Below are 25747 nucleotides of genomic sequence, written 5' to 3'. Positions count from 1 at the left end.
GCCACCGTTCCAGAGGAAAGGGACTGAGACCCTGCTACAGGGGTGGTCTGGGCAAGCAAAGATCGGGACTGGTCAGAAAAAGCAGATGGCACAGGGGACCTAGGCCGATCCTGAGCTGGAGGAAGAACTGACTGTGAAGGAGCCTGTACCATTCTAGAGGCAGGAGAGGGAGCCCGCTCAGATGTCATTCTAGACTGGCTTGGGGCAGATGGTGGGGTTCTGGAGCCTGGGCCTCCTGGTGGGGTTCTGGACCTGGCTCGGTCAAGGAGCGGTGGTGAGGTTCTGCCACTAACACGCTCATAGGCAGAGAGGGGCACCCTAGGGCTGGTGAGGTTTGCACCAGACAAGGCTGGAGCCATTCTAGCACTAGTGAGATTTGCAGGGGCCAAGGCTGGAGGAGTTCTTGAGCTGGCAATATTCACAGGAGCTGTGGCATGTGTAGATCTAGGACCCACCAGGTTTGCAGGGGCTGGAGCCTGGGGTGTTCTGGAGCTGGACGGATAGTTTGCAGCGGTCGGGGCTGTGCCAGAACCCGTGAGACTCAAAGCTGCCAAAGCAGCTGGGGTTCTGGCTCCTGCCAGGTTCACAGCTGGTGCTGTGGGGGTACGAGGGTCAGCAAGGTTCACGGCCGAAGGTGCCACTGCTGTTCTGGGGCTGGCCAAGTTCATGGCTGCTGCTGCAGCTGGCGTTCTTGAGTCAGCCAGGTTTACTGCTGTTGGGATGGCAGGTGTCCTGGCGCTGGCCAGGTTCATGGCTGCTGCAGAGGCTGCAGGAATCCTGCTGGCAAGGCTGGCAGCTGGGGCTGTTCTGAGACTCATGAGAGGCACTGGAGCTGGAACCTGGGACATTCTTGCAGCAAGGCCAGCTGCAGACATGGACGGAGGAGGCCGAGCGGTGCCAAGACTGATAGCCGTCAGGGCAAGTGCAATTCTGGACTGAGCATGGTTTTCTGGCACAGACGTTCTCGGATGATCAGGAATTCGGGGACCTGGACCATCCATCATGGAACCACCAGCTTGCTGCAGGACAGACATGGGTGTTCTAGAGCTGCCAAGGGGCTCAAGCATTCCAGGTGATCTACAGCGGTCAAGAGGAGTTGGTGACATGCTAGGACGACTGAAGCAGCTCATTCTGGAGCTATTGAGCGCTACCGGAGGTGTCCGAGAACCGGAATGATTTCTTGTTGCTGGAGGAGTAGCAGAACGTGAACGATCAGAACTGCTTCCGGATGCAGAACGCCTGCGGATAGCTGGAGGAGATCTTGTTAAGGACCGTTTGCCCCGAGTTGTTCGTGGAGTACGGGACCTAGAACGGCGGCGAATAGCAAGTGGTGAGCGACTTCGAGAACGCTTCCGTGCTAACAATGGGGTCCGAGACCTAGAGCGGCGCCGAATAGCTAGAGGAGTTCGGGACCTAGATCGGCGGCGTGTCATTGGAGAGGTTCGAGAGCGAGACCTCCTTCGAGTTACCGGAGACGTGCGAGATCTTGACCTCCTTCGGGTGACTGGGGATGTTCTGGATCTTGATCTTCTGCGAGTGATAGGGGAGGTTCTGCTTCGAGATCGCCTTCTGGTTACTGGTGGGGTCCTAGATCTGGACCTTCTCCGAGTCACTGGTGGAGTCCTAGAACGGGAGCGTCGGCGAGTCGGTGTTCTGGACCTTGAACGACGGCGGGTTACTGGTGGTGTTCTGGACCTAGATCGCCTTCGACTCACTGGGGAAGCTCTTGATCGAGATCTTCGTCTAGTCACTGAAGTCCTGGACCTTGATCGCCTCCGGCTGACTGGTGAAGTTCGAGACCTGGACCTCCGTCGGCTAACCAGGGGTGTTCTGGACCTGGATCGCCGGTGAGTGGCTGGAGAGGCCCGAGACCTGGAGCGTTTCCACGGGGCTGGTGATGTGCGTGAGCGGGAACGCTTCCGACTGGTTGGGGGTGTCCGAGAGCGGCCTCTTCGGCGTCTAGAGGAGGTTCTGGAACTCTCCTGCCGGGCAGGAGACCTTGAACGGTAACCGGAGCCTCCCCTGCGACGCCGAGTAACCCGAGACCTTGACCGGCTCCGCTGTCTTCTCCGAGAGGTTGACTGAGAAGATCCAGACCTATCTCGACGACGGGTTGTTCTGGTTTTCTCTCTCCTCGAGCGGGAACGGGACCTCTGCAGCCCACGAGGCTTTGGTGAAGGAGAACGGCCTCTCCTTGAAGTTGTCTTAGTACGTGGAGATGAAGGTGAACGCCGCCGGCGTGAGGATCTTGACTTTTCGGCTGGCTCTGGGGAAGATACTGAGGGACTTCTTCGGCGTCTTAGGGGAGTTCTAGAGCGGGTCTCTGGTGAGGATGATGCAGAACGGCTTCTACGTGAGAGCCTAGCCTTCCTAGTCAGCTCAGGAGATGATCGAGAGCTGCGACGGCGAGGCGGAGTACGAGACTTGGTCTTGGGCTCTGGTGATGACCTAGAACTTCTTCTAGTAGTTCTGGATTTGGGTGGGTGTTCTGGAGAGGACTCAGAACTGCTGCTTCCTTCAGGCGAAGGGCCTCTGCCTTTGCTTGATGAACCTGATCTGCTTCGTCTTGGAAGGACCCGAGGGACAGGAGCCTTGGGTTCAGGAGAGGAATCAGAACCACTCTGTGCCCTGGGTACTGCTCTTGGCTTATCTTTAACTTCAGGGGATGAGCCAGACCTACTACGCCGAGGAGAAGGCCGGGATTTGCTGTCAACCTCTGGAGATGATCCAGAGTGACTCCTTTGTCTAAGTGGCATTCGTGTCTTAGCTTTAGAATCTGGAGAAGAGTCTGACTCACTTCTCTCCTGAGGCGATGAACTGGGTTTCCCATCAAGCTCTTGAGAAGATCCAGACCGACGTCTCTGCCCGAGAGGAGTCCTAGTCACGGTCTTCTGCTCAACTGATGACTCTGACCCACTTCTTTCTCTCTGGGGGGTAAGACACTTATTGTTGAGCTCCGGGGATGATGGAGAATGACTCCTTGGCCTAGGAGTCTGAGGCAAAACTTTTGCTTCTGGAGAGGAATCACATTCACTCCTTCCCCTGGATGGTGTTCTAGGTATATCTTTCATTCCAGGAGACGACCCAGATAGGCTGTGCCTTGAGGGAGTCCCAGACCCATCTCTAAGTCCTGGGGAAGACCCAGACCTGCTTCTCCTTGAGGGGGTTCTGGGTAAACCATCTTTCATTTCAGAAGATGCAGAACTACTTCTTTCCCTTGAGGGTGTTCTAGGTATAGCATCAAGTACTGGCGAAGAGACACTCTGATTTGAAGACATTCCTGCTTTTTCCACCGCATCTGGGGATAACTCAGAACTGCTGTGTCTGGAGGACCTTGTTGATTGTTCTTTCACATCTAGAGATGGATCTGTCTCCAGCTGATTAGGAAAAGGGCCATTCAAATCTTTAACCTCAGGAGAAAATCCAGTATTCATTTCTGCAAGAGAGCCAGAGTTTCTAAATTCTAAAGGTGATCCAAAGCTATTCTCTCTGGGAGGAGAGTCAGACAGTTCTTTACATTCTGGAGAAAAGTGTGGCCCACTCCAAGCTGAGGCCACTGCAGGGACTTCTTCCAAAGAAGCCTGTGACTGGCTTTGGTCAAGAGTCAAAGACATGGCAGGTCTTTCTTCTATTTCAGGAGATGATTCAAAGGTACTTCCAGCCATTTCTTTAAGTTCTGGAGACAAATGGGGCAGGACCTGGTTTAAGGGTTCTTCAGATTTCTCTACCACCTCCATTAATTCCTCATTTTGGCTTGGCTTAGCTAATGCACTACTTCGGTCTTTTGTATCTGGGGATGACTCAACACCACCTCTTTCCCTTGATGGAGTTCTAGGGGTGTCTCTGAGTACTGGTGAGGACTCAGGCCTATCCTGCACAGGAGGAGGACTCAATTTGTCTCTTGGTCTTGGAGATGATGCAGTAACATCCTCCTGAAGGAGTAAGCCCTTTTTTTCTTTTGATTCAGAAGGCTCCAGTCTACTCTGCCCCAGAAGAGGTTTAGAGTCCATTGCAGGATACAGGGAAGAGTCAGACTGGGACCCGCTCTGCTCAGGAGACATTCCAGATTTCAGCCTAGGACCTGCTGACAATTCACTTCTATCTTGTCTGGTTGGAGATCTGGGTGCCAGCTCAGTGATTGGAGATGAGGACCTGGACTGGCCACCCTTGGGAGGTGTCTGAGATTTGGTCTGCAGATATGGAGAGTCAGAATGACTCTGTCTCATTTCTGGACTTGAAGTACCAGATGTGGAGTCTGGTGAAGTTGGAGATTGTCCTTTCTGTTGCAGAGATGAGGGTGGTGTGCAGGACTTTACTCCTGGACAGAGGGAGAAAGATCCAGAGCAACTTTGTGCTGATGAATCTTTAGATTTCTCTTGGGAACATGGTGACTTTGATTCAGGAAGATTATGCCCTGGTGGAGTTTGGGGCTTTGCTTTGGGGCATGGCGAAGTAGACCCTGAGTGACTCTGTCTTAGTGGTGTTCCAGGTTTCACTTTGGTTTCTGGAGAAGAGGATCTAGAATGGCTGCGTCTTTGCAACAATCTAGATTCTGTCTTGGAGCATGGAGACTCTGATCTGCTTTGCCTTGAAGGTGTTTTAGATGTCACTCTACTAGGACTTGGAGAAGAGAAGCCAGAATGGCTTTGGATTGGTGACGTTACTGCTTTCATTTTGGGTTGTGGAGATGACGACCCAGATCGGCTCTGTCTTGGAGGTGTGCTAGATTTCACTCTAGAAGGAGAAGACCCAGAGCAGCTATGTCTCGAAGGGGTCCTAGACTTCACCTCAGGGTCAGGTGATGATTCAGAACGGCTCTGTCTTTGTGGTGTTGCAGATTGTTCATTTACCTGGGGACTTGTTACAGACTCTTGCCTTGGCGTTCCAGATTTCATGTTAGGTTGAGGAGATGAACTGGAATGACTTTGTCTTGATGGTGTTTTAGATTTCTGATTAGGAGGTGGAAAAGAACCAGAGCGACTTCGCCTTAGTGGTGTTCTAGATTTAGCTTTAGGTTGGGATGATCCAGAGCGACTGCGCCTTGGTGGTGTCTGAGACTTTTGTTTAGGGCGTGGAGAGGACCCCGAAAGGCTTCGCCTCAAAGACAAGCGGGATTTTACTTTGGACCTTGGTGAAGAGGGAGACCTGCTCCGCCTCGAAGAAACTCGACATTTCTTCATTTCTGGGCTTGAGTTGGACCTGCTCCTTCTCTGTGATGTTCTGGATTTGTTCTTCCGTTCTGATGATGAGCCAGACCTGCCCCTTCTTTGTGGTGTTCTAGAGTGAGATCTTCCCCGTCTAACTAGACTTCTACTACGAGATCTTCCTCGTCTTGCTGGTGTCCTAGACTGAGATCTCCCTCTCCTGGTTGGTGTTCTAGAGCGTGACCGGCCACTTCGTCTAGCTGGGGTTCTGGAGCGTGACCGCCCACGCCTGGCTGGGGTTCTGGAACGTGACCGCCCACGCCTGGCTGGGGTTCTAGAGCGTGACCTGCCACTTCTCCTGGCTAGTGATCTACTATGAGACCTCCGTCGTACTGGTGATCGGGTCCTAGATCTGCGCCTAGCAGGTGTTCTAGACCGAGACCTGCCCCTCCGGGCTGGTGTTCTAGACCGAGACCTGCGCCTAGTGGGTGTTCTAGATCGTGACCTCCGCCTGGCAGGTGTCCTAGACCGAGATCTGCCCCTCCGGGCGGGTGTTCGCGAACGAGATCTGCCCCTAGTTGCAGGGGATCTAGAGTGTGACCTGCCTCGTCTTGCTGACCTAGACCTGCCTCTTCTCTGTGTATTTCTGCTCCTGGACCAGCCTGGTCGCTGAGGAGACCTAGAGCGGCCACGTCGCTGGGGGCTCCTAGATCGTCCCCACCTCTGTGCAGACCGGGACCTACGCCACTGAGGTGACCGGGACCGAGAATGACCTCTCTTGGTAGGGGTTCGAGACCGAGACCGCCCCCTCTTAGTGATAGGACTACGGGACCTCCCCACTCTACGAGAAGGAGTATGAGAATGTGACTTATCCCGTTTTGCTCGGCCATGTGAGCGACTTTTGGAAGCAGGAGAAGAAGAAATATCTCGGCGGGACCCAGGAGCTGGTGTAGGTTTAGGACTTTCAGGGGAAGAGCTGGCATGCCGAGAAACTTTGGTAGGTTGAGGGGAGGGCGGGCAGCTCTCTGAAGAAGATTGGGGAGGTTTCTCAGGAGACTTAGGTGGTGAATGGCCCTGGGCTGGAGAAGCCTCAGAAGGGGGGTTCACTGGCTCCTGACTTAAGGGGGTTGTTGCAAGGGGTTGTGGGGAGCCGCCATATTGCTCAGCAAGGAGCGGAGTGGGAGCAGGTAGTTCTGGCCCTGTGCTGCTCCTTTCCGGAGAGGGGCTAGGTTGAACTGCAGATTTCTAAGAGTGGAAAAGAGAGTAAGGATACAGGTATGTAAGCACAAAAACTTCCTATCACCTGTAAGATCCCAACACCCTTTCCTATGAAACTTTTCCTCTATGCACCCCATTATACCAACTGGTCCTTTTCCTCACCACAGGCAGTCACATTCATTCAATAACAAGAAATCACATCATATAAAACACAGTGAGAAACATACGAAAACAGATTCTACAATCGAGTCTTCTATCTAGAGAAAAAACACAATGCAAACTAATGTACTATATTTCACAACAGACAACCATCACAAATGCTGAATGCAGAAAAAAAGGTATTTTTAAATGGAAAGATAAAGCAGTTTCCCAAAATGACTGACTTCACCTTTAAAAAATAACTATATTAAAGTAATAGAAAAAAAGACAAAGATTTGAATACATGACTTATGAATAAAAAACACCAGGGTGAAGTACAGGGAAATACAGAAAGAGACCAAGTTATAAAAGCTTTAAACATTAAAGTCAAAAGCAATAGGAAGTAAATTAAGTTTCTGAGATGATCCAACTTGCAGTTTGGAAAAGCAACTCTGGGTACCATGGAAAACAAACAGGAGAGCTACAAATTTAGCAAAGAGCAACTAAAATTATACTGTGATTGTTGAAGAAAACATTATTAGCGCTTGAATTTTAACAGCAAGTATAAAAGAACAGGTACTGAAAAGATCTTTCCAAAGTAGTGTTTTCAGACTGCAAGCAGCAACCCAGTGGGTTGAAAAGTTTTAATGAGCCACAACCAGCATTTAATGAAACTGATACTAGAGACACTGTTTAGTAAGGTTAGGTGTAGTTCAAAAAAATTTTTTTGTTCCAGTTCTATTGACTTGTAAGTACAAAGAAAACAGTCATGTAAAACCTATTAACACCCAGTAAAGTTTGAAGGCCACAATTCTAAAGGATTTGCAAATGCAGAAGAGAACTTTATGAATAACTGAGAGGAATGCAGAAAACAAAACCGGACCTTACTTCTCCCTTAACTTCACACACCTATCCTGAATCCACAGCCCTGCAAACCAAAGAATATCCATTAACTCAGGAACATACCTCCTTCTTGTCTTTATCTTTGTCTTCATAAGGGCTGCTAGGCTGCTTTGTAGAAGGCTCCGGGCTACTAGGCTGCCCTATGTTGGTGATACCTGGTTCCCTGGATGGTGCATTTCCCTCCCCTCGACGCCCCGAAGCAGGGGAAGGACTTCGCCTAGTCAAGGTAGTTGTATGGGTTTTAGCTGCAGCACTTCGAGACCTGAAGGAGGTAATTAAGGATGGGAAAAGAAGAAGAAAATCAGTTCAGGGGAGAACAGAAAACCCCCTCCCCAGCTCCCATCCACCTTTCTTCAATATAACCCTCTTCCAAAGAACCTTCTCTTACTCACAAGATTCAAGTAACTCATATTGAAATTCAAGTCCAGTTCACTTTGCTCCTTCTCTTCTCAACATCAATCCCCAAAAATGTTCTCCCTCTACCCCTTTATATTTACCTCCCCCAAACCTCCCGAAACCCTCCACCCAGTCCATTCCCTACCCGCTTCATTCACAACTCACCTCTGAGCCCACCTCCTTCAGGAAGCCTTCCCCGATTAAGGAAGCCAGGGTAAGGATTCCTTCCTCCCCCAGACACCACGAACAAACCACCACCCTCCCTATTCTGGCAGTCCATATATATCAGAACAAAACAAAAAATCACAAACAAAAGAAAACAAAAAATAAAAAACAAAAAAAAAAAGAGAAGGGGAAATGTATATGTCTGTCCATCCTGTTGCTTTAGCCTGTCAGCTCCTAGAGGGCAGGGACCGTGTCTTCCGAATGGTCTGTGCAGCGCCTAGCACACCGTGGGCGCTCAATAAATATTAAATTGATTAACCCACAAGTCCCTCTCCCTCCCTTCCTCCTGGACCACCCCTTACCGACTGCGGGAAGTATCTGAAGAGGAAGCAGAGTCTGCAGAAGTTGAACGGTGCACCCGTCGGCTCTTGGGGGCTGGTGTTGTACTTCGAGACCTGAAGGAAGACCACCACCACAGCTCAGGGTGCTGTCACACCTGCACTGGGTTCCCCTTATCCACCCTTCAACCTTTTACCAGTCAGGGACGTGACCGATTCTGCCCTATCCCCAAGTGGCACTCATCTACTCGCTAAGCAAATTCCCCTCTAGTTCACTCACCGCTTCCGCTTCTTGTCCTTAGATTTACGTTTGCTCTTTGGAGTAGGAGACCTGAGAAATAAGGCAAAATTATTTAAAATAAAAATCACTTTTAAAGAAACAAATAAAATGAAAAGTAAAATGGAAAGAACTGAGTTACTGACAGTAGGAGATCAAGGAACTGAGCTTTACTCCAAGGAAAAAAAACACCCCAAAGAGCCAGCAAGGCCATCAAGCAACAGCTCACCGCTCCATGTGCCACTATGTTCCCTATGCCACAAAGAGCTCTTACCTATGCTTCCTTTTCTTGGATTCAGATTCTGACCTGTTGGTAAAAAGTAAGTAAAACTATTATTTTTTATCTAGGCCTGGACTCACCAAACCTCCCCAATTATTCCATATATTCCCACCTCGTACCTGTGCTTCTTCTTCTTAGAGCTCTTCTTCCTCTCTCGTCGAGGAGAGCTGCTCTCTGACCTGCTAAACATGGGTTCAGAAACAGGTCATTCAGCCTGCCTCCTTCCCTGGCCCACCCACTTATAATCCATCCCCAAAAAGGCTTCTAAAGCACAGAACAACTCCAATAGCACCAATGTGCCGATCTAAGCCCAGAACTTATTTACTCTCCAAAAAGCGTAGGTACCTCCCTATTATATAGCAACAAACCCCAAAATGGAAAAAACAACGTAACTCCAAAATGCTGCTGATTGGTTCTGCAGAGGTGCAGAATCAACCCTTCCCCACTGAAGCAGCACACATTATTTCTTCTACCAGCTGAGACCTGAATGGTAACTCCCTCTTCCCTGACTTCTCTGGCAACTCTCTCCTACTTCCTAGAAATAAGAATACTCTATTTCCAGAGAGAGAGAAAAAACATGACAGGTTTGGTCCTCTGGCTACTAGAATAGCTTTCCAACTAACTTACCGTCCTCTATCTTTCTTCTTTTTCTTCTTCTTTTGCTTTGGGGTTGGTGAGCGAGAACTGCTAGACTCCCGGACAAGGCTGAGGAAAGATGAAAAACGGCAGAGATGGGTGCTAAGACAAACTTTCTTAGACATTTCAACTTCAGAAGAACAAAATCTCAAGAATTTGAAAAGACATAGTCCACACACAAAAAATGGAGCAGAGTGCTTAGAATTAGGAAGAGAAACTGACACTGGCTTCTTGGTCTTGTGTACCTGTAAGGTTTGGGTGGCTCAGGAACTGGTTGTTTAGCTTCTCGAGCACGACGCTGAGGATCAAAAGAGCTGCCATCCACATAGGAATCACTGATGCCAAAGGCAGCTCGGAGTCGCTCATTCTTCTTCTCATTCAATTCTGCCAACTGGTGAGTCTCAGTTACCCTAGAGGAGAAAAGGTCAAAGGTCTAAAGGAGATAGAGAACAAAATGCAGAGTCATATTCACACAAACAGCCATGAGAAAATGAAGACAAGAGCAGGAAGAAAGTCCAAACTAAACAGAGAGAACAGCAAAAGCAGAATAGGGTCCAGAGAAAATCGAGAGGGAAACACTCACGCTGGCCTCTGCCCTGGGGTCTCCTCCTTGCCCCCAGGGTTCACATCCTTCTCCAGCAACATGAGTCGAAAGGTCGCCACTTTTTCCTGAATTTGCTGTTCCTCGTACCTGGAGAACAAAAGCCTTCAGGGTTAGAGCTTGACTAGACACTCTCCCCAGTCCCAGGTTTACAGTTCCCTCGTTCCCAGCAGGATCCCTTCCCTTTCCATGCACACAAACAATTTTTCACTCACTGTCACCCAAAGGGCCCTTCTATTAAATCCTGCTCTTTTCCTGTCATCTTTCTTCCCCCTACTGACTACACCCTCTAGAACAGTGGATTTTAAACATGCTACACTCCAGGGGCCAAGAGAGGAAAGTTAAGCAGGCAGAGTTCCAGGTGTTCCTCCCCAAATCCAATCAACAAGAACAGGTCTTTCATTTCCTGGGATTCCAAAGTTAACATGCATTATATGAAACGGGCGCCACTGCTGAAGTTTGAAAACCACTGCTCTAAAAGGTTTTCTGCCTTAATATGTTCCTTTTCCAAAATCTCAATTCCCTATCCAACCCATGATCCCTTTTATCTGGGTATTTTTCCAATTCCTGTTTTCCTGCCTTTGCTACTGTCCAAGGCCTCAATCCTTAAATCCATTTACCTTCCTTTTCTCTACCAATGACAACACATATCAGCTTACCTAGCTAGCTCTTGTCTCTTCCCTGGTCTGCTTCCCCACCTCTCCCTTAAAGCACGTATTTGCTTCTCAATGGCCCCCCTCTTTCCCCATGTGCCTCCATCTAAATAACTCATAAAAGCCTCCCTTTTATACCCCAGACACAGGTTCCTCATCTCTCACTTTGAACTGTCCCTTAACTCCTTTCAATCCACTAGCTCCTTTACCTCCTCCCCTCCTACAAGTCCTCTCCAGGCCTCTTTCAACCAGCCCTAAGCTCCCTACATCCCACCTAACTCCCCCAGCTCTGCACTCACTCAGTGCTTGGCTCTCCCCCAGCCCTCCCTCACCCCTGCTCTTCCATCATCTCCTCCAGCTCGAGGCATCGCAGCTCCACGCGCCGCTTGCGCTCGTGGTCCAGGATGTCAGGATTAGGCCGCTTCACCAGGGCAGCCTCCAGGCGCCGCAGTTCCTCCTCTCCCTTGTAGTCAGGCCGCTCACCCCGGCGGCCCCGCACCAGGGACAGGTTGCGCTGGACGTAGCCGTTGGTGCCGCTGCCCCGGGGCGTCGGCAGCCCGATCCCGTTGTACATGGCCCCGTGCCCGGCGTGGGGCACCACCGCTCCTGAAGGGGAGCGGGGAGACACGGGTCAGGCCCCTGGCCCCAAACTAGCCACTTACCACCACCCAAATCCCTGCTCTTCTTCAACCCTACTTCAACATGTCTCTCCACACTAAACCTCCTTTAGCTACATAATCCTCCTGGTTTCCTAAAAAAACCTGTTCTTCATCCTTCCAACACTGCTTTCTTTCCACCAAATCACAGCCCAGCTCTTACAGCCTTTCCCCACAATGTGCAAGAGCCACTCTTGTTTTCACCTAGCTTTCCTGTTTCCACCCAAAACAAAGATCCCATTTCTCCCAAATTTCTCCACACTATCTCTTTATTCTCCTTTAGCCCCAATATACACAACTGGTATCTTCACCAACTACTCTAATTCCTAACCCCTGGCAACTGACTAAGGCCTCCAAACAGGGCACAACAAACACCAAAGGAAGATCTGTGGCACCCAAAGGCCTGCAGTCCAAGTCTAGTTCTCTTCAAGAACTGACCTAAGCATTTCAGGCTACCCTGAAAGTAGCCAGAAATTATGAATACAATCTGACTGAACAGCCCCTAGATATCCAAAAGGTGGCCCAGGCTAAAGGCCAGCATGCATATCAGAAACACATGAACTTTGGATATGTAATCCTCTTATACTTCACCTCTCAAGTAAGGGGCCATTTCCAATCAACTATCCTGACTGATAATATATTCCTTCAATTTCCTTCCCAATAGAATTTCTCACATGGTTTGTGGCTCACCGAACTCTCACTAGCTCCTGTAAAATATTACATTTTCAACTCAGTGCTCTAAATACACCAAACCAGCCTTCTCTGTTCCAACTGTCCCCACAGCTTCTCTACACTCCTTCCCCTACACTTACAAAACCCCCACTCTTCATACCTCACTTTCATTAATGTCAAACTGTCAGCTTTCCCTAACAGTCCCGTTATCTCATTTCCAGGTTTTTCTCTTCCAGCCCATCCTTAACCCTCTCACGTGTTATCACGTGCCTCCTACCAGGTTCTATCCTCTCAATCTGTCCCAACCCCAGCATGACTCTGAAGAGCCCTCTAACGCTAGTTTTACTGATTAGATTTCTTGGCTACGTACACAGTTATTCCTTTCTCCAGCTATATGTACTCTGTTTTTTTCTCCAACTCATCCTGTCCGAGATAGTTTCACATGGGGAAATGTGTGAGGGAAAATGATCCCAGGAAAGAACCCAAGGAACAAAGCGGAGAGATTAGTGAAAGTAAAGGGGAAAAACATAGAACTGGATAAAAGAAAAGGCTTCATTTTAAAAATTCTGAAAGAAACATCATACAAATACCTGGAAGAATGTACTAAAGCCCCCCCCCACCCCATACAGGGAGATGTTGAATGAAAGGGAGCTAGGCCAACTCTAGAACAGTTTGGAGCCCCTTACCCCCCCCAACTCTAAGGCTGGGTCCCTGCCCAATCCCAGTTGCAGACTCTAGAGATCTGAAAGCAAAGCAAAACGAAATAACAATACTGGGTTAAAGGAGTGACAAATGATGCTAAATCTATGAAAGGCAAGTGGAACTGTGCAAAGAAATGAAAAATTTCTTTACAGCACAAGAAATCTTCCAACCCTCACTTTTATTTTCTCAAATTTTCTCCTCCCTATTCTAAAGCTAGGCCTCCTTTGGCTCTCTATACCCTACCCAGTTTCTGCTTCCCTTGCAGAATGCTTCTGACCTGCAATCAATTCTTCAGCTTAACCATTCACCCACACTTCCATACCACCTCACACAATAATCCTCCCACTCCCTGGAAAAGGATAACCAGCAGCTGCTAAGCAAAGGATATTAAATCACAACAGACTGGAGAACTTTTACGGAATGAGCCAAAAAAGAAGGAAAAAAAAAAAACCTCAAACAAACAGAAATACCACAGCATCTAAGACAGTGCTCAAAACACTAAAAAGATGGATGGACCAAGGAGTGTATTAACACCACAAACACAAATCACCAAAACCTAAATAAGGACACTTAAACTGGGGTCCACGGACTGTGGGTATGCAAAAATCACCCAAGCTAAAGGCTGACAGTAAAAGCTGCAAAAAAAAAAAAAAAAAAAAAAGAGAAAAAGGAGTTTTTTCTGTTGGAAAATTATCACGATGCCCAACTAACCAGGCAGAAGGGGGTCTTGAAATTCAGTAGTATGGTATTCAAGAAAAAAAACGCACCAAAAAGGGAGGAGAGTGTGCAAGAAAATGGACAAAAATAGTAAGCACAACAAGCTCAGCACTGGGGCACTGTAGTAGCTAAGGGGACACTATGAAACCCCAGAAGCTAAACTAGCTCAGGAAGAGACCTAGACTCACACTCAAGAGAAAACACAACACTTATTCAATTTTTGACCCAGAAGATATCTTAGAAAAGCGTCTGAGTGAAAACCAAGGCCTAGAAAAGTTGTGTGCCAAATAATGACAAAGTCCAGCGCTTTCTCCTCAAGGAAGGAAGGGCTGGCAGTCTCCTCCCCAGCCGTAACACAACTTTGGGGAAGACGATGGAAAAGTGCAAGAAAAAAAGGAGCATGTGATCTGCCTTTACATACCTAGACCAAATACGTAAAATTTTTTAAAACGTTTAGAATGCTTCTCTTCCTAATACCTCATGACAGACAGTAACGAATCCAAACTGCCTAACTCTCCCGGGCATCTAGTTCAAGGCCTTCTCTGCACTGGCTGAGCGGCCAAGGCCTATTTTCAGCCTTGAGAAATAGGGGAGGGGGCTGCGCGGCGCCCCATAGTATGGGAGGCTCCGGGCCCGACCCCAGGCCCCCGGGAGGGACTGGTAGGCCGGGCGCCGGAGAAGAGCGGGGGAAAGGAGCCGGCAGCGGGCCCCGGCCGCCGCAGCCCCCTCCTCGCCGAGAAAATGTCGGCAAAGACAGCTGCAGGAGGGCCTCCTCGCCGCACGCGTCGGGGAGGCGAGAAGCCGAGTCGCGCGCTCCCCCCTCGAGAGCGCGCGCGAGCCCGAGTGCAGTCGGCGGCGCGCGCCGTTGCCATGGGGGAGGGGAGAATAAAAGCCCGCGCGCGACAGGAACCGCGAGAAGGGGGGAGGGGAGGAAGACAAGCAAGGACGTCCGCGCGCGAGCTAGGGGCGGCGAGCGCGCGTGCGCGCGGCGGCCTGAGCGGTTCTCCGCGCGCTTTGGCCTTGCGCCGGGGCCGCCGCCCCTCCCCCACCCGGCTCGCGCGCTCTCTCACCGGCCGCCTCCGCCTCCGCCCGCCGCCTCCGAGGGGGAGAGGTGCTGCCGCGGCCGCTGCTCGAGCTCCTGAGTCCCTCGGGGCCTGGAGCCGCCGCCTTGCCTCGCCGGTCCGCCCGCCTCAGACGACACCGCCGACTCCTCGCTTCCTCCGGGGCCGCAGCGGACTCCGACTGCGCCACTCGCACCCCGCCTGGGCCGCGCTGCACGTCAGCACGACAAATTATGTGCGTCAGCACGCAGCTGCGCGTGTCGCAGGGCCTGCCGGGAACCGTAGTACGCCCCGCGGCCTTGTGCGCAGGCGCCGAAACCGCACCGGGTAGTGTAGTCTTGTAAGGCCCGAAGGAGGTTCAACTCTGTCGTCGAAGAACTACCATTCCCGTCGGCCAGTTGCGAGGAAGGTCTGGGGGGCGGACCGGAGCAAACGACCCATTCCAGAGACTTTCCACTAGGGGGCGGGAGGACACAGGGCCTAGCGACGATAGCGCTCTCCTCGGCCTCCCGCCTTCGACCCAGACCATCCTGGGAGTTGTAGTTCTAGCGTGGCATGGAACCCGTACGTATCTTCACCCTCCCTGCCCCCACACGACCGCCATTTTGTCTCCCCGTGTTGGGAGGCGATGAGCCCGAGCCCACTGATACCGCTGCTTGCAAGTGATCGCAGGCTTCCTGGGGCGAGCCCGGGGCCGCGCCGCACCCGTCCTTCTGCACCCAGGAGGACCCGCCCCCCAGGCCCGGCCAGCGGACACCCCCGGAACCCCAGAGCCCAGCTACAGGCCCAGGGCCTGAGCCAAAGGCTGAGCCAGGAGGCCGTGGTGTTTGCAGCTTCTAGCAGCTGAACCCGGCCGGCTGCCCCTGGGGAATGATTTTTTTTATGATCTCCGAGTAAGGCGGCCAGGCAGCGATGTGATTTTCTCCTACAGAACCTGGGACATGTTATATACGTCGTGGCCGGGCAAAAACGTTACAAACACCCTTAAGTTTTTCACCCTTCTGCAGAATGTCTTAGGTTAATGGTTTTAAGTCCGTTTTCTTTGAGCCTGAGAACCAGCCAGTCTCCCTCAGAGCAGACTTGGAAGAAGCTGGGCTTCGCAGGCAGGCCAACATTTTAACCTGAGCTTGGGCTCGCGCTCATCCGTCCCGGTTATCTCGAGGGTCTTGCATCCTCAACAGGACCCAGCACGTGGCAGACACATAATGAACTGTGGTCCGTTTGAGTTTGATTGTGTTTAATGTTAGTTTTCTTTGTAACCAGAGAAGGATAAAGTCATCTCAGACGCTGTAACTGGGCCACCCACCACTTGGCATAGGAACTGTAGCTTCGGTGTATGGTGCTCCGGATGTTGTAATCTTGCCTCCTTGAACTGGGGCAAGTGCTTCCATGAGCTGGATGCACCTTTGGAGTAATTTATGGCAAAGTGGCAAAGCCTGTGTCTTTTCTGGGCCTAAGCTGGTGTTTCTGAGGTTGAGGGTGAAGGTGGTGGTTTCTTAAAACCCACCACCTTCAGTGAGACCCTTCCCTGTAATCAAATTCCCAATGATATTATTTCCTGTATTTACTGAATATTTTGTGCTAAATTCTGTACATGAATCACTGCAGTTAATGCTCGTGACAATCTCCTTTTCCTATGGGGAGAACTATGAATTCCTCTACATATCCACAGCACAGTTTTCAAAATATGAAAAGCAACATGGAAATAATACTATAGTCTACAAACCTTATATAGAGGTGTTATCAATTGTTCTGATAATATCCTTAATAGCAAAAGAAAATTCAAAATCATGCATGTTGCATTCTTAGACGCCTTTAACATACTATAGATACTCTTTTGCACTTTACTTTTTTCACTTAGCAATATATCCTGGAAATCATTGCATATCAGTTCATAGAGATGTATGGATGGACTTTTATTTAACCACTCTTTTATATATGAGCATCTAAATTGTTTCCAATATTTTCTAATTACAAACCATGCTGCAATGAGTAACCAGGAGCTTATGTATTTTCATATTGTTGGGGGGTATATCTTCAAGATAAATTCCTAGAAGTGGGATTGCTAGGGTAAAAGGTAAAGACAAATGTAGTTTTGTTAGTAAGGACAGAGTCCTCTCAGTAAGGGTTATACCAGTTTGCATTGGCAAAATATGGGAGGGCCTGCTTTCCCACCACCTCACCAACAGAGTACATTTCTGTGCTTTTCCATTTTTGCTAACCTGATAGGTGAGAAATGGTATTCTAGTGCAGTTGTTTTGTGTATGGTAAAATGCACATAAACATAAAATTTACCATTTAAACTATTTCTGAGTGTACAATTCAGTGGCATTAAATACATTCACAGGGACTTCCCTGGTGGTCCAGTGGCTAAGACTCCTCGCTCACATTGCAGGGGGCCTGGGTTCAATCCCTGGTCTGGAAACTAGATTCTGCATGCATACCACAGCTAAGAGTTCACATGCTGCAACTAAAGATCTGGCTCAGCCAGAATAAATAAATAAATAAATATTAAAAAATAAATAAATATTTAAATACATTCACAATGTTGTGCAACCATCACCACCATCCATTTCCAGAAGTTTTTCATCCCCCAAACTGAAACTCTGGACTCATTAAAGACCAGCTCCTCACTCCCCGCTCCCCCCAGCCCCTGGTAACCTCTATTCTATCTTCTATCTCTATGAATTTGCCTATTCTAGGTACCTCATTGTATGGTCAGGCCACTCGAGATGGCTGTTCTCTTCCTCTCTGTATATTCCCCTGCCCGACCAGTGCCTGCTTCACCTATATCTTAAGCACATGACTGACCTTCCTACGTACTTGCCCCAGGCCCCAGCTAGTGATTGTTCTTATCAAAGGGGCAGTGAGGGGCGTGCCCCTATAACTGGTAATCAAAAACCCCCCACCCCTCCCCACAGAGAAGACTGCCATTATGTCCTGCCCACCGTCAGCTGCACACAGTGGGGAGCTGCTCCGGGACCTTGCTTCAGACATGTAAGATCCTCCCTATCCATTATTATTATTATTTGTGTGTGTGTGTGTGTGTGTGTGTGTGTGTGTGTGTAAGCCAGCTTTGTTTTTTGAATTTTATTTAATTTTTTATACAGCAGGTTCTTATTAGTTGGTGGTGTGATGAATTAGGAGATTGGGATTGACATATATACACTAATATGTATAAAATGGATAACTATAAGAACACCCTATCCATTAAACCATTGATGTCTGTGTTGATGACTCCGGGCTCTTTCTTCGTTCTTAAAGCTAGGCAAGTGCAGGCCTTGTAGGCCTGTTGTATGCAGCCCAACACTCATAGGGTGGAATCATAAAATATCTGTCCTTTGGTATCTGGCTTATTGTACTTAGCATAATGTCTTTAAGGTTTATATTGTAGCATGTATACCACTGAATGTATATATACCACATTTTGTTTACCCATGCATTCACTGACGGACATTTGAGTTGTTTCCACGTTTTGGCTATTGTGAACAGTGCTGCTATGAACGTTACTATGCAAGTTTCTGTGTGGACAAATGTTTTCATTTCTAGACTCTAAAGATGGACTCTTCTCCAGGCTCCCAGCCTCTGGGCTTCCCCTCCAACCTTCATGGGACCTCCAAAAAGATTTTCTAATTTTCCTTTGAAACTTTATTTGTATCCTACAGTGTAGTAGGTTGACTAGTGGCCCCCCAAACTTCATGTCCATCCAGAACCTCAGAATGTGACCTTACTTGGAATAAAGGGCTTTGCATAGGGAACCAGTTAAGGATCTCCAGAAGAAATCACCATAAGTTTGGAGTGGGTCTGCAATCCAGTGACTGATGTCCTTAAAGGAAGAGGAGACGCAGAGATGCACAGGAGAGAAGGCCATGGGAAGATGGAGGCAGAGATTAGAGTGGTGCAGCCACAAACCTAGGAATGCCAGCAGCTACCAGAAGTTGGAGGGTGGGAGGCTCTGCAACACCTCAATTTAGGACTTCTGGCCTCCAGATTGTGACAGACAAATTCCTATTGTTTTGTGCCATGCCGTTTGTGACATTTGTTATGGCAGCCCCATGAAACCTCATCCATATAGGTAAGCCATAGTCATTGTAGAAAACGAGAAAATACACATAAGCGAAAAGTCAAACCGCACAGAGGCAATTCCCTGCCCCCAGAAACAACCACAGTTAACACTTTAGCGTCTATCTCATCAGAGTAAGATTTCTAAAATGCAACCTTCTGAAATGCTTAAAGTTCTCCCAAATGCCTTCAGGATAAACTCTCAAACTCCTTAATAGGGCCTCAGAACCAGGCCTTTTTGTAGCCTCTTTTCCTTCTACTTGAAGAAGAATCAACATGCACACCTGCCTCTGCTTGTTCCCCCACGCGGACAGACCTTGCCAGTGCCTTCAACCTCTGATTCCCTGGCCTCCTCGCAACACCCTAGTGGAAGCACTCCTCCTTCTGGAACTTAAGCTGCTGGACCATGGGAGCCTGAGGTGCTGGTGACCCCTGGGGCAGGGGTGAGTGGAGCCTCTCCCACCTCCACCTCTTGATTTCTGGACCCAGGAATCCTGGAGCTGCCGTTCCACCCAAGGCAATACAGACCATAAACAAACAAATAATAGGCAATTACCAATCATGGGGACAGCAAGGAGGGTGTAAATGGGGTGGGAGGGCAGGAGGTCTAGAAAAGGATCTCACCCTCCCTTCCAGAGGGAGACCAGGCCCTGGCAGTAGGGCAGCTCCCAGGGCTGATGTTGAGGCACACTGGGCCACCTGTGAGGGTTTCCAACATGGTCTTTTGATCTGGAGGCCCCCAGCCCCAGCTCGCCCCCTCCCACAGGCCTGTAAGCATGGTCCTGGCCAGGCCTGGTAGCTTCCAGGCCCTGTGTGGGCTCGATGGCCTGGCTGGGACCAGGTAGCCTCAGCTCAGGTTGAGGGGGGCACACACCAGTCACAGTGTCTGCCTGAGCAGCCTCCCAGCAGCACTTGGCCCCCGAAGAAACTTCGGATCTGAGGCGCTGTAAGATGCCCCTGATCTTGTGCCCAGGACAGGACCCTGATAAGGGAAGCCCTTCCATGGACAACAAGGGTGGTCCTGGTCCCGAACCTTCACAGACACTGCCTCCTTCCCTGTGGCCGGCAGTCCTTGTGCAACGCACCCTGGCCCAGGGCAGCACCGTGCTCCCCATCCCTTCCTTCTCGGGGTGGATGCTCTCCGTAATTTGGGGGTTTCTAGAGCTTTTAAAGCACTAACTTTATTTTCTTAGGACTGCATATTTAGTCTCTTTGGAGAGGTTAGCAGTTGAGGCTTTATGAAAATTCAGATGAATTATGACTGCCAGACATGGCACTTTTTTTTTTTTTTTCTGATTTTTGGCCATGCTGCATGGCATGTGGGATCTTAGTTCCCCAACCAAGGGTCAAACTGACATCCCCTACAGTGGAAGCATGGAGTCTTAACCATTGGACCACCAGGGAATTCCCCGCCACTTTTTTATTTTAAAAAATACTGAGAAAAAAACCCCAAACACTGAAAAGTAAAAGATCAACCAACCAAAATCCCATCACTTAAAAATTATAAAATATAAACATATTTTATAAAAATATAAAGTGGTACTCCCCCAACTGGTACCCTCACACTGCAGAGCCCCCAGAGCCTTGGTGGGAGCCGCTCCCTGGAGGGGTCACAGAGTGCCGTGCTGGCTGAAGGTCAGAAGGCGACGTCCATGCATGCATAGTGTTGGCACAAGTTCATAATATGAAAAAAAATGGGAAAAAGCTAAATACCCATCTATAGGATATTAGTTAAAGTAACTGTGAAACAACCTCATGTTAAGAGAGGGACTCTATTCTCCTGGTTGTCAAGGCACACGTATCAGGCAGGCTGCATTCTCCACAAAGGTAGGTAGTTAGATGCAGAGATACAGGGATGGTGGGTGGTGGACGGCAGATGGTAAGATGAGCGGCATTTTGTATGTGTCAGGGACCCTGGGCCTCCCCCTGCAGGACCTGTCCCCAGGAAGCCTCAGTCTCCCTCCTGCTAGCCCTCCCCAGGACACCCCTTGGTCACTGCCCTCCCAAGCCCAAGTATCACCTCCTCCAGAAGTCTCCCAGGACTGAAGGCTCCCAGCTGCGAGCTCCCAGGGTAAGCATCTCCTGCCAAAAATGTTGGCTCCAGGGATTCTGATGAATATGAGCTGGGGGCTACATACTGAGAGGGCAGGGATTGGACATAGGGGCTGCACTTAAAGCTGTGCTTACACAAGGAGCTCAACCTCCTCTCCAAAGGGCTCAGAACAGTGGAGTCTTTGGCCCCACTTCCTGCAGCTAGTGGCCCAGTGCCTCTACATTCCTCCTCTACCAGCCACATGGGAAGCCTGCCCAGGCGCTGGGCACTCCCTCTCCCCCTTACCTGCACCCACAGTGCCCTTAGTTGTCCCACAACTAGGTACATCTTAAATGCTTTTATTGTAGAGCAGGTGAAAGAGAAAATGAAATGAACCATGATAGCCTCAGAAAAATGTCACATGGTTTCAGTGAAGCCACTGTTTTTCTAAGAAGCCATGATGGGGGCACAGGAGGGAAGAGCGAGGAAATAGCACACCCAAGTCCATTTCCTGTCCTGGCCTAGCTAGAGGCTAAGAGCCAGAGAGGAGAGAGCTTGGCTCCCTTCAGAGGGTGAGGACCCGGTGCCGGGCAGGGGACCAGGGTGGGAGAGCTGCTCCACCAGCATGTGGGGGTAACTTTGAACTGGCTAGGGGGTGGGGGGAATTGGGCAGGGAGTATGAGTGGGGCAGGGGAGGGAGGGTGCCAAGCTGCTCCTTCCTCTGCACCCAGCAATCCCTGGGGTCCCCCACCCCACTGTCATCTGCCAGAGGACCATCCCCCTCAGGTCAGCTCCAGGCTTGTCCCATGGCATGTTCTCAGGACCAGAGGATCCTGCTGGGAGCAGTGAGATGGGGGAGGGGGGCATCAGGATCCTGAGCAGGAACAAAATTTCAAAATTGCCTGGTGGACATGAAAGGGGGCAGAGTTGGGGGGGGGTCAGGGGGCTGCTGGTGAGTGTTCCCAGATGACATGGGAAGCAGAAGAGAGGGGCCCAGTGGCCAAGCCTGGGGCTGCAAGTTGGAGGGGGCAGCTGGAGGAGGCTGAGGAGGATGGGCAAGAGGAGAGGGCAGCAGGGAGGGGGCCGGACCAGCGGCTGCAGGAGCTCCCTCAGGAGACAGTTTCCTGAAGTGGGTCAGGATACAGGTAGCCATGAGGGCTGATCCCAGGGGAAGCTGTCACCAACCATAGGCCCGAAGGGGCCCTGGGAGGAGTCCAGCCAGAGCTGTAGCCTGGAAGGAGTGAGGCCAGGAGCAGGAGAGCCACTGGCCAAGTGGGGCGAGGCAGGACATGTGACCCTCCTCCTCTCAGCTCCAGCCTTCTGCCCCTGCCTCCCCTGTTGAAACCAGAAACCAGAACTGCAGAGACCCAAGGCCCCTGGCAGAGCTGGGATGTGGGGTGGGTGGAGGGAGCAGGCGCTGTGACGGCCCCTGGGGTGTGTTCCCTTTGCGGCTGGGGAAGGTGGCTCTGCAGGGCTGGGGGGAGCCCAGGAGGCAATGGGCCCCCAGCCCAGAGTCCTGAGGGGGATGTGAGCATCCCCAGGCCTGCGGAGGGACTCCTGAGCCCAAGGCCCAGCAGGCTCTGGGACCTCCCCAGACCCCCAGGGAGAAGGTGCCTGGGGCAGCCCCATAGACTCCAGGACAAAGAGCACTTGGGTCTTTGAGGTTAGGACCCGGCCTCAACCTCTGGGGAGGGGATCCCGGGGGTCTTGGGGGAATCAGAGTGTGTGGGAAGGAAGATGACTAGGCATGTCCCTGCCCCACACACAGGGGTGAGCTCTGATACCTTGAGAAGGTGGTGGCAGGAGAGATGCCCATGGCAGTGGCCATCAACATGGTGAGAGACATGTCCCCCCTCGCAATCAGCCGTGCCTGACCAGGCCCAGCCGCCAGCTACCAGGACAAGAACAGGACCCTGGTTGCTTCCAGGACAAATAAAGTCTCCAGGGATGGGGGTGGGGGAGGGGGCTGCTTCCCCTGGACTGAGACCCCAAGACATCCCCAGCTACAGGCCAGGAGCTTCAGGGGACCTGAGGGACCCCTCAGCCTCCATCCCCTGCCAGGGGTCTAGGCATGTCTGGAGCCGCGCTTGAGGAGCCAGAGGGACCCCCTCCCCCCAGAACCTGGAGCCTGTACCTGGCTCACCTGGAAGCACTCCCTGCAGCCAGCCCTGTCCCAGGTGCCGCCATATGTCCACCTGCTTCCTCCCACCAGCCCAGGGGGTGGAGGGTGCCATCTCCATGAGCTGTGAGGAGGCAGAGCTCCGAGGGGCCAAGTCACTGCCCCGAGGTCACCAGATTGTCACTACAGAGGGTGGGGCAAGGCTGGCATCTACCTTGGAACCCATTCTTTCTGCTCAGCTGGGGAGGGGGCATCTCGAGTGTCCCTGTCTTTTCTCTGGTTCCTGCCCCCGTGTCAGCCTGGGACCCTGAGCGCTACAGTCCCCTTACTGTCTCCATCCTGTAGGGTCACCCTGCCCGTTTCCCCCCATATAGAGAGTGGTTCCTCCGGCCCTGAAATTAATGGCCTCCGGGTCGTCAGTGTGGTCCACTGCGATAATAATGATTGCCGGGATGGCTTTGTACAGCTGGATGAGGAGCAGAGTAAGCCGGAGCTTGCACCGTGGGAGGTCCCAGGGTGGCCGGAGGTAGGGGTCAGGGAGTGCCTGAGTAAGAGGAAAGCCTGGGCATGGTTTGGGGGAGGCACAGGTGAGGTGGTGAGAGGGTAGTGGGACCCCCTCCCTTGGCCTGGCGGCCCCACCCAACTGGCCACCATTGTCCTCCTCCCACGGTCAGTTCTGGGCCCTGCCTGACCCCACCCCCTTCTCTTGCAGATAAAAATGAACAAGAACAAGAACCCTAAAATGTATTGACAAGAATCCTCTCCAAGCCCCCTACAGACAGGAGAGCCCACCTTCCTAGGGATGGAAATGATGTGAGGCAACATTTTACCATTGAGGTATGAACAAAGTCAACTTGTGGGCAAAAATAAAAATTCACTGAATGCACATGTATTCAGTGCCTACTGTGTGTGCCTGACTCTTTTCCAGAAGTGGGCTCCAAATCCCAGGATTCTGGGTCCTTTGAGGCCCAGCTCCAACCCTAGCAGCCCTGGGCCCTCCCCATCCCCAACCAGCCCCAACCTGGCCCTTCACCAGGGCTGTCTGGCCTGGGCCACCTCTCAGCACCAGGAAGGCTCTATGGAGCCTCTGTGCCCTGAGGTCCTGAAAAGGGAAAAACACCCTGCTTTTCCTCTCGTACACTCACAGTCACACACCAACACTTCTCACACCAGATGTGTGGGATTTTCCACACCCGCCAATTTTCCAATTTCCTGTGGACACCACCTAAGATTTCTATGACTTAATTCTGACACTGACAGAACTTAGCACAGACCCCACATGTTAAAGGCTCAGTCCTATAACACTGCTCCCACTTCAGATGCCAATCCCAGGTAGTGGGTCCCCAGGTTACCCACAAACTTCTGTCTGACTTGGCTACAGATCATGTGTTCCCATGACCCCCTTCTTGGGTTTAATAATTTGCCAGAAGGGCTCACAGAACCCAGGAAAACAGTTTCCTTACTAAGATACGGGTTTAGGGAGTTCCCTCGTGGTCTAGTGGTTAGGATTCGGCGCTTTCACTGCCGTGGCCGGGGTTCAATTCCTGGTTGGGGAACTGAGATCCTGCCAGCCCCGAGGTGTGGCCAAAAAATAAACAAATAAAATAAAATTGTTGGGACTTCCCTGGTGGTGCAGTGGTTAAGAATCTGCCTGCCAATGCAGGGGACACGGGTTCAAGCCCTGGTCCTGGAATATTCCCACATGCTGCGGAACAATGAAGCCTGTGTGCCACAACTACTGAGCCTGCACTCTAGAAGCTGCGAGACACAGCTACTGAGCCCACGTGCCACAACTACTGAAGCCCGCGCGCCTAGAGCCCATGCTCCGCAACAAAGAGAAGCCACTGCAATGAGAAGCCCACGCGCCACAACGAAGAGTAGCCCCCACTTGCTGCAACTAGAGAAAGCCTGCGCGCAGCAACGAAGACCCAACTCAGCCATAAATAAATAAATAAATAAATACATTTATATTAAAAAAAAAAAGAATCCGCCTTCCATTGCAGGGGACACAGGTTTGATCTCTGGTCAGGGAACTAAGATCCCATATGCTGTGGGACAACTAAGTCTGTGCGCTGCAACTACTGAGCCCACGTGCTGCAACTAAGACCTGATGCAGCCAAGAAATTAATTAATTAATTAATTTTTAAAAAGACTGCTCCTTTAAAAAAATAAATAAGTAAAATTGTTTAAAGGAAAAACATGGTGGGGGCTTCCCTGGTGGCACAGTGGTTGAGAGTCCGCCTGCCGATGCAGGGGATACGGGTTCGTGCCCCGGTCCGGGAGGATCCCACATGCCGCGGAGCGGCTGGGCCCGTGAACCATGGCCGCTGAGCCTGTGTGTCCAGAGCCGGTGCTCCGCAACGGGAGAGGCCACAACAGTGAGAGGCCCGTGTACCGCAAAACAAAACAAAACAAACAAAAAAAAACATGGTGGATATTATGGCATGTGAATTAAATCTCAATTAAAAAAGAAAAAAATGTGGGAGTTTGGGATTAGCAGATGCAAACTATTACATATGGAATGGATAAACAACAAGGTCCTACTGTATAGCACAGAGAACTATATTTAATACCCTGTGATAAACCATAACGTAAAAGAATATGAAAAAGAATATATATGTATAACTGAATCACTTTGCTGTACAGCAGAAATTAACACAGCATTGTAAATCAAATATATTTCAATAAAACAAATTTTTTAACAATGAAAGGGAATTCCCTGGAGGTCCAGTGGTTAGGACTCCATGCTTTCACTGCCGAGAGCCCGGGTTCAATCCCTGGTTGGGGAATTAAAATCCCAAAAGGGGCACAGCGTGGCTAAAAAAAAAAAAAAAAAAAATGGTTACAGGTTTATCATGAAGGACATGGCTGAGGAACAGCCAGATGGAAGAGATGCACTAGACAAGGTATGAGGGAAGGGGCAAGGAGCTTCCATGCCCTCTCTGGGTGCACCACCCTCCCAGCACCTCTGGGTGTT

At 50.6% G+C, this 25747-nt stretch overlaps 1 protein-coding gene across 1 annotated transcript; it reads right to left on the bottom strand.

Moving 5' to 3' along the window:
* Positions 1-7583: 7583 nt before the first annotated feature.
* Positions 7584-15161, bottom strand: SRRM2 (serine/arginine repetitive matrix 2; the record flags this gene model as incomplete). The annotated part of the gene is made up of 13 exons (XM_081255172.1): positions 7584-7665; positions 7965-8241; positions 8327-8419; positions 8583-8633; positions 8854-8886; positions 8979-9041; positions 9487-9564; positions 9741-9905; positions 10079-10186; positions 11082-11355; positions 14567-14826; positions 14882-14968; positions 15136-15161. The coding sequence occupies 12 exons, from the start codon at positions 15159-15161 to the stop codon at positions 8199-8201; spliced, it is 1281 nt and encodes a 426-aa protein (XP_081111298.1). The 3' UTR covers positions 7584-7665; positions 7965-8198.
* Positions 15162-25747: the final 10586 nt, after the last annotated feature.

The sequence above is a fragment of the Mesoplodon bidens genome (genome assembly GCF_964165515.1).
Source record: "Mesoplodon bidens genome assembly, chromosome: 15".
NCBI lineage: Eukaryota > Metazoa > Chordata > Mammalia > Artiodactyla > Ziphiidae > Mesoplodon > Mesoplodon bidens.
Note: the sequence above shows the minus strand (reverse complement) of the source record. Positions and strands in the feature narration are given on the sequence as shown.